Source organism: Corvus brachyrhynchos, unplaced genomic scaffold (genome assembly GCF_000691975.1).
Source record: "Corvus brachyrhynchos isolate BGI_N302 unplaced genomic scaffold, ASM69197v1 scaffold34, whole genome shotgun sequence".
NCBI lineage: Eukaryota > Metazoa > Chordata > Aves > Passeriformes > Corvidae > Corvus > Corvus brachyrhynchos.
In genome coordinates this window covers 2,440,008-2,448,418 of record NW_008238126.1, presented here as the reverse complement: position 1 = coordinate 2,448,418, position 8,411 = coordinate 2,440,008, and the positions used below count along the sequence as shown (strand labels likewise).

At 46.9% G+C, this 8,411-nt stretch overlaps 1 protein-coding gene and 1 long non-coding RNA gene across 3 annotated transcripts in view; one reads left to right on the top strand and one right to left on the bottom strand.

The window, feature by feature from the left end:
• The window catches only part of LOC108446552, an 11,393-nt gene continuing 2,982 nt past the window's right edge, over nt 1-8,411 (bottom strand). The window contains exons 2-4 of one of the 2 annotated variants that reach the window (XR_001861760.1): nt 3,620-3,681; nt 541-3,382; nt 1-30 (exon numbers count right to left, since the gene is read on the bottom strand). This is a non-coding gene — a long non-coding RNA (uncharacterized LOC108446552). Of the gene's footprint in view, nt 31-337; nt 3,383-3,619; nt 3,682-8,411 lie in introns of those variants that run through there. The other variant, XR_001861761.1, reaches the window with a different exon arrangement.
• The window catches only part of TSPAN7 (tetraspanin 7), an 84,286-nt gene continuing 84,082 nt past the window's right edge, over nt 8,208-8,411 (top strand). The window contains exon 1 of the mRNA XM_008633029.2: nt 8,208-8,342. Coding sequence (XP_008631251.1) covers nt 8,262-8,342 — 81 coding nt within the window. The 5' untranslated portion in view covers nt 8,208-8,261. The remainder of the gene's footprint in view (nt 8,343-8,411) is intronic.

The following is an 8,411-nucleotide window of genomic DNA, read 5'->3' as shown; positions in this document are numbered from 1 at the left end:
CAACCACCCTGTGTCTTCATTGTCCTGCTCCTGCACAGAAATAATACCATGTCAGTAAGTCATAACTATTATAGAGGCCCTTGCTGTGCTTCTGAAGTCACCAGAAACCCGTGAAAAGCAGCCTATAATTTAGTTTGGTTTTGTGTGACATGTGCAGTCCTTGTAGCTCCCTTACTTATGTACATCGTGGAACTGCCACATGACAACCTCCCTAAACCTGTTCTGCGGGACAGAAGATCCTGTGCAGGTCTGCAGGCTGGGCTGGGCTTTGGAGAGGACTGTAAAATGTAAGGTGGAAGGAAAACACTAAATGGAAAAAAAGGAGAGTCAGACAAAGTTCATTTTCTAAGGCCTGTAAGTTCTCAGGCACCAAAGTGATGATTAAGAGATTTGCTGAGTTCTTCCTCCCCACAGGGGATGTTCCACACAAGTGTCCCTGGGACACCTGCAGCGACTCCCAGGGGCTGAAGGCGCGCTTTGTATCCCTCATCCATGAGGCCAGCGTGACAGCAAGAAGACACGGGATGTTCTGGGGCTGACCTGTGATTCTTGGGTCAGAAGCTCCAGGAAGAGCTGGACAACGCAGGGGGCTCTTCAGAGATTGTTTCCACAGCGTGTTGTAGTGGTGATGTTTATGCAGCCCTGGTTTTATGTTTTCTTTCCCGATATGAAACTGAGTATTGAATACAAGTGACATGGTTAAAAATATTTCAAATGAGTCAATAAACTATTTTTCTCAGTTCCTAATACAGGTATATTTCTGGAGGTTGTCCAGGAAAAGAAGAAATGTTAACAAATACATACAATTTAGGACAAACATGGAAGTCACACATTTCAAAGCCAAAAAACCAAAACAAAATTTTATCAGCCCCCACTATGCATCCTTAAAAAGGAAAGCCCTAGCTGATTCCCTGTTAATTAAAACTCTGCATCTTTCCAGTCTGAGCCTGGATGCAACAGGCCCAGCATGACAGGCCAGCAGTGCAGGCACCCTTGGTGCCTCAGGTGTCAGTGACAGTGGCACCAGAGCTTGCCTGCCGTGCTCTGTGCTGGGACCATGGCACATGGACAGGACCTCATCTCCTTGTCCAGGTTAGTGATCCTGCCATTGGTTTCACCTGCAGCTAAGACAGCAGGGGAGGCTGTAAGGCAAAGAGGAGGGCGGTGACAGTGTCCAAAAGCAGTAAAAAGGGGAAGATGCCCATAGAGTAGCCACCTACTGCCCCTAGAGGCAGGGTATCAGAAAATGAAGTGGGGAACGCACCCCCTCAGAGCTGCGGGGAGAGGAGAGGAGGCACCTCTGAGTCACCCCCCAGTGCCCATAAGGAGGAGTGGGGGAGCATGAAGCAAGGTGTCCTGGTGCTTCCCCTGTGCACCTCCCTCGCCCTTCTGCTCCCGGCTCCCTTTGCCTTGGGCTCGTCCTTTTGCTCCGGCTGCTCGAGCATATGGTGCTTTGTTTCCAGTGCCAGGCAGGCTTTGTGAACAAGCTGCGTGTGCTTCTTGCATTCCTTGACCCGGGCCCATCTCGGGTGTGTGGCCAGTCTGGAGCACAGGCATGGCCACAGGCTCGGCTGCGGAGTGGCTGCAGGGCATGAGGGGAGTGCCCAGCCTAAGGGCACCTCCGGAGAGAAGGACAGCCATTCCATCCTCACCAAGGCTTCTCCAGGTGTCTTCCCAAATGTTTGATTCAAGGTGTGACACCTGCACCCCCCAGCCAGGCCGGCTCGGCGCCCAAGAAGTGAAGACCCCAGGAGGGGAGGAGGGTGTGCTGGGGGTCAGACAGGCAGTGCTTGGCAGACTGGCCCCAATTGAGACACAGCTGTTTGCTGCTCCTCCTCTTAGAGGAGCAGAGCTCCTCGCCCAGTGGCTCAGGAAATCGCTGTGTGGTTGTGGAGGAAACGAGGCTGCTCACTGAGGGAGCCTGAGAGGGACAAGCAGTGAGTGTCTCCAGGGAACAGATTGCTCCTCCAGAAGGAAGGGATGGGGGCACAAAGCAAGAAAATCCTCTTCAAGGGAAGAAGAGCTGCTCTTGTGCACCTCTCAGCTCATCCAAGAAACAAGCAGGGTCTGAGCAGTTCATGTCTGCCCCGTTCCCCAGCATCACAGGGAAGGAGTCTGCTCCACAATGAGCAGCTGGGCCTGAAAGCTGGAGCCAGAGCTTTTGTGTGCTCATGTAACAGATACCTGTATGCAACATGCAACAGGCTGTCCTGAAAAGTCAAGAACTCTGCCTATAGTGGCACAAGATGTGCTCTATCAATCTTGTTTCTTTGGTTGTATTAAGATTTGTTGTCGTACACTTTACCTGTAATGAATTGGTTTTTAAACATTATTGCTTTATATAGCATAATTCTATTTGCTAAAACATGTTGCCTATAAATTTGTTGTAATTTTCTCTCTTTTCATCACTAGCATGTTGCTGTAAAATACACATCAGCTTTAAAAATCAATCATCTTTTATCTTGAGGACATGAAGAGAAGCCATTGTTTAGAGGAGCAGAAGGAAACCCACACACCATACCAAGACAGAACACATTGGCTCAAAATTCATACAGTGTACCTCAAATTCCTTTCATTGTGTGCATTGTCTCATCTTACCTTGAGCATGGCTATTTATTAAAGAGCTCTTGGTGTTCCCATGGCCTCTGTGGTGCTTTTCACATTGTCCCCTGGAATACCACATTTCATACCATTACCTCCCTCAGCAGCATCCATGTTGTCCATGGTCCATCAGCTGTCTCACACCTGAGCTTTCCCCATCCCGCTCTCCATAACCTGAGGACATCCAGAATTCCTTTTCTGCTTAAATAGCTGCACAAGACTTAGGCTATGGTTTCCTTTCCTCTGGAACTAGACCTGAGATGCATACAAGGAAAAGCAAGCCTCAGGGAAAATGAAGCTTTCTCAAACCTGTTTCCAAAGTGTAACTGTTTGTGTAACTGTTTGGAGTGGTCTCTGCTGAAAGGCTGTGAACACTTTTGCTGCAGGGCTCTTAGGGCTGACACAAATAATCCAGAGTCTGCAGCTGGGGCAACAAAAGTAGGAGCACCCCAGGCAAGAGGATAGGGTCCTCCCCATTTACTTACCTGTGATTGCTGTCAGAGACGAGGTCCAGGGCCTTGCAGGTCCTTGCAGGTAGCCAGGCTTACCCTGCCCAGAAAATACCACACTATATGCAGACACTTCCATGTCAGCCAGGACCCTGCATCTGCCGAGGGGATTGCTGCAGAACAGAAAAGTTGAAATTTGCTCTCCTGCCCCTACTTCTTCTGCAAACACTCACAGACCAGCGATGACAATGGATAACTTCTGCCAGCGCTGGAGAAGAGGCTGAGATCCTCAGTTCTGCTTGCATTTGCTTCAGGGCAGTCAAAGGAGAAGTCTAGTGGAAACGAATGGCACAGTCAAGAAAGGAAAGGGAGGAAAATGCAAGCAGTACTGAATGCTTTGGTGTTCACAGTTTAAGGTGCAGCCCAACCACGCTTCCTGACAGAAGCTAAACAACAGAAAACCATGGAGAAGCGGGACCTCATAGATGTTTCTTAGCCCCTCACATTGATCTTTCCAGAAGAAGAAATTACCTAATTCCTCCCAAGGCTATTATAAATTATCTACTGACCTTAAGAAAATGTCCAGGTAATCCAGGGACACCAGGACAGAATCTGGTATTGTTATTCATAACTACAAAGAAAAGAAAAAAGCAGAGAAAATACAGTGTGACAAATAAATTTGAGTGACTTGACAAATGTGCAGGGTTAATTGTCACTTTATTGCTAAAGATGAAGGTAATAAAATGGTATGGCTCAATTTTTCTTTCTATGTGTCAAAACTCCCATCATTTGGAGACGTAATAATGCTTCTCCTGAAATAATATAGACATGCTCTTTGTGTATTTATATGCTCTTTGTGTATCTGTTTTCTGACCTCTTATCTTTTCCAAGTCCTCCACCCTCCCTTTGTAAATGTTGGTGATCTTAATTTGTCCTGTTGTGGTAGTTATGCTTAGTCACAAATGTATTTATGTTTCATTCCCTTCAAGAGGACACTTCACAAAGCTTTGGAGTAATCAGGAAAGTCATCACAGGCCATGAGAAGTACCTACCTACAAAACAGCTATAAACTTCCCTTTCAAATCAAGGCATTTTCTGAGAAATAGGAAAAGTTATGAAAAGCTTATTTGTATCAAAGTTACTGATAAAAGCCAGATATTACATGTCTACTCTGAAGGGAAATGAGATAAAGGACATCTCTTTTTGGCCTAACATAAGAGCATAAACTGAGCATAATTCATAACGCATGATGTGCTGCCTAGAAAGCATCCTAAAGACCCTCTTAAAAGTTTTAAGAAAGTTTCCTAGCATTGCTGTTTCTTCCTGTGCAAGCATGTACTGCTTGTCCATCAGGTTGAGGTGACACTATGATCTCAATACTGCAGAGCCACCCCATGAGCCCTTTATGCTGAATTGGTGCTAAATATGCATTACATGCTAACTCATACCTGTTACCAAACTACTGAAGATGATGTCTATATTTGTTCCTTTATGCCTGTCCTGCAGGAGACGGGCCCTTTATTTCCAAGTGGTGGTAAATGGAAACACCTTGGCTGATTTTGTCAACACTACATTCATCTCCTGACAGAATCTTTTCTGGGAAATCATTCTCTGGCACTGGCTTTGTAACCCCACGTCTCCTCCTTGGGGACCTATAAAGCCTGAGGCATCTTCAGCAGACACATTTTGGGTCCTGGGCCTGACAGCTTGGTCCCACTGATGTGTCTGCCAAAAGCATGCAGCCACCAGCCACGTGACAATCTGGCTGCTGTGCAAGAGCTCTGCTTTCTTAGAGCTGAATTATGGTGTAAAGGTGTCAGTGGGACCTGTACGGAGTTACCTGAACTCACCTGAGACACGTGAGTGCAACAAAATTATCAGACACTCATTTTTCCTCCTGCTTCCGGCATTTTGCCACAAAGCTTGTTGCTCTGCAATGGACTGACACAGGCTGTGGGCTCCACCAGCTGAGGACAGCCACTGGCAGACCACATGGAGACAGGGGCAATGAGAAAAGGACAAAAAACCCCTCAAACCTCTGCTCTCCAGGGAGGATGAAGTGAGTGTGGATTATAAGCCTGAATGCCCAAAAAAGGACAGCAGAGGTTGCAGCCTTTACGTTCAACAGCACCACAGCAAATCCAGGAAAGGCCAGAATGGACATCAAGAGAACAGAGCACCACATTTCTCACCTGCTTTAATTGCAGAAGGGTGTGAGACCTTTATGTCTTTCCACCACTTTCCCCAGAAAGTTTCTATTTAACCATCAAATAGCCAAGGTCAGTTTCAGGTAAGGATGGAAGTCCTCATTTTCACTATCTATGGTACAATGCTCTGCCATGGAATGAAGGAGCTCCTTCTAGACTGGTGCTTTGCAAACAAACTTACTAAGACAGAAGATATTCCCTGTGCATTATGAAGAAATAGGAGCCTACAGATTGAAGAAGAATCCCCCGAAAACTGCTAGTGTTTTAAAGAAAAATTTTTCAAATGACACAGTTAGGCAAAAATGTCCTGTTTTGAATAACTACAAGAATGTTCTCTCTGTGGGGAGAGCAATTTTGTTCCCAACTTTGCAAACACGGGTTACAGAACTGAAAATGTATTTTGCTTTAGAAAGGTGTGCTTTGATTTCGTTCAAGTAATACTTGAGAATCTGCCCTCCCAAATCTGCAAAACTATGATAAAAATAATTTTAAGAGGTAGATGTGCTTCCAAGCCACACATAAAGGCTAGCAATTGTTCGGTAATCCATTTAAGCCTAAAATGTTTGATGGCTCAGAGCTCTTGTCATATTTTAATGGTATTTGCTGTAATCAGGCAGATTTTTGTTCAGCTCTGTTCAGACATTCTCATTTTTTAATCCAAAATTTGCATCTACATCCAATAAAATATATGCTGCTTGACTGTATGCCAAAAGCACTCAGAGATCCTCCAAAGACATCCTCGTGAGAAGACTGTAGGTTCAGGTGAAGATATCATGGAGCCTCTGTTTCTCAGTTCTCAGGACATTGTCCCTTCCAGGGCCTGACATTTGTGAAGAAAGGAGCTGTATTTCCTGATGTGGACTTTTCTCCTTGCACATCTGTTTTGTCTCTGGTTCCCTGGTGCAAAATTCTCTAAGTTTTAACAGCACTATCAAGGGAGGCTTTGTAAGCACTCATGCAGTTTAGATCCCCAACACATCCTTCTGAGAGGACTCAGGGGGTGTATCTCAAATTAGGCACTACAGAACAGAGTGACCTAAAATCACATGCTACTGGCAGAAAATGTGAGCCTTTGTCAAAATCAGCATCTACCAATATATCCATTCTGATCGATATTATAGTTTGTTTCATGCTTTCTTAAAAACACCTGAAGGGGAGGGGAAGTATAACCATAGCTACTGAAATAAATGGCTGCTGTCCCCTGTGCTGTGACAGCAGCATTTATATTTTCTACAGCCCATGTGTGAGGGGAAGGAAGAGAATTCTCCTGCTCGTAGCTATTTTCTGTCAAAAATCTTAGTGTAATTTTTGTACAGTGAATATTTATAACTGTTGTTAGTGTCAATACAATTTTTTGCAGTTAGTGCCCTTATTTACATTTTAATGGCTGAGCCAATAAAGATTTATTCACCTGTCAGCTGAATTTTCCACAAAAGTGGTGATTGCTTAAAAAAAACCCCAGTATCTCTTGCAGAATACTCCCTCTCCAAGCATCCTTTAGATGCCTTCATTGTTTTGGGAAACAGTAGCTCTGAAAGTCATACGTTAAACCCAGCAAAATCTTGCAGCAGTCATCATGGCAAAACTTGTGCATATTACAAAAACACTTGCTCAGGAACCATTTTTTTCTCTCTCTGTTTTTCAAAACTGTCTCTTGTATGGCAAAGGCTGTTTTATCACTTTGATATGTCTCAGCTGCACAAACTATATTACTCTTGTAGCTTGAGGAGATTCGCTGCTTAGTGTTGATTTTCTTTTAATGCAGTGGTATGAAAGGTATAATTCAGAACCCTGTTTGTGGGGTGTGCAGGGACACCACTCAGGGGGGACATGCAGTGCTCCAGCATCCACCGCCCTGCACACATAACCTCCTCCAAAATGTGAACTACAGAAAAAACCCTGAAGGCATCCCCTCTGTGCCTGCCCACGGTCTTGGTGCAGCAGCTTGGGCTGCCAAGGCACATATGGGCCCTCATTCTGGCCATGCTTTTCCTGGAGGCAGCCAGCTCACAAACCTTTTTCTTATTCCCACCCAGAGGAGGCTGGTGAGACCCACACCACTGCTTTGCTGCCAGGGCTCTGCAGGATCAGCTCATTTTCCATCCCCAGGCTAATATGGTTATTTTCCTGTAGTCCATCCCCAGCTGGATTTCCCAGTGGGATGGTGGCTGCCATGACAATGAGGAGAAGCAGGCTCTCTCTGGAGCTGTGTGCTCTCTCCAGGGTGTGTTGTCACTTCAGGCAGAGCTGAGCCAGGTCTGTTCCAGCTGAAGCCCAGGGTCTCAAAGACATAGAAGAATGAGGTTTCTGATCAGTTTAGGCTGGGGTTCAATGTCCAGAGTAGTTTTAGGATAGAGTTCAGATTCGAGGCTGACATGAAGCCAAGGTTAGAGGCCAGGCTCCAGCAGCACCCCAGCTTCATGCCCTGCTCATAGGTCACAGATCTTACAGTCTCCACACAGTCACCTGCACTAAAGCTGCAAAAGAGGCACGTCACAGGCGCAGAGCTGGACGAGACCCGGTCCCTCAAATGGCTTCGGTGCAGAGCTCTTGCTCTCAGGTACAACCTGGCTCACGCAGACTGTGTGGCTGTAACCAGAGCACTGTCAAACCTGCGTTACTTGCCCTTGCCGTGGTCTCCAGACCTTTGCAGCTTGCGCAGGAAAACACGTTTTAATCGTGATACTGGAAAATACTTTCTCCCTTGCGGGCAATTCCCTCTGCAGCTCCGACCGTGCAGCGCCTCCATCCCCAAGCCCCTGAGGAGACCAAGCAACGCCTCCGAGCACCTTCCCGAGGAAAGGGGGCGGCCGGGGGGTGTCTTTCACCTCATCTTGCAAAACCTCAAGCCCCCCCTCCCCGAGAAATTCCAGTGAATGACACCCTTTTTTTTTCGGGCGCTGAGCTCACCTCCCTCCGCCCCCCCGCTCCCTTCTCCCTCCCCCTTCCCTCCCTCCTCCTCCGCCTCCTCCCGCGCCCAGCCTGCAGCCGGGATCTCAGTATTATGGCATCGAGGAGAATGGAGACCAAACCCGTGATAACGTGTCTGAAAACCCTCCTCATCATCTACTCCTTCGTGTTCTGGGTGAGTGCGGCGCGGCGCGGAGCGGGCAAACACGGGCCGCCGGACACGGCCGGCACCCCCCGGCCCCCA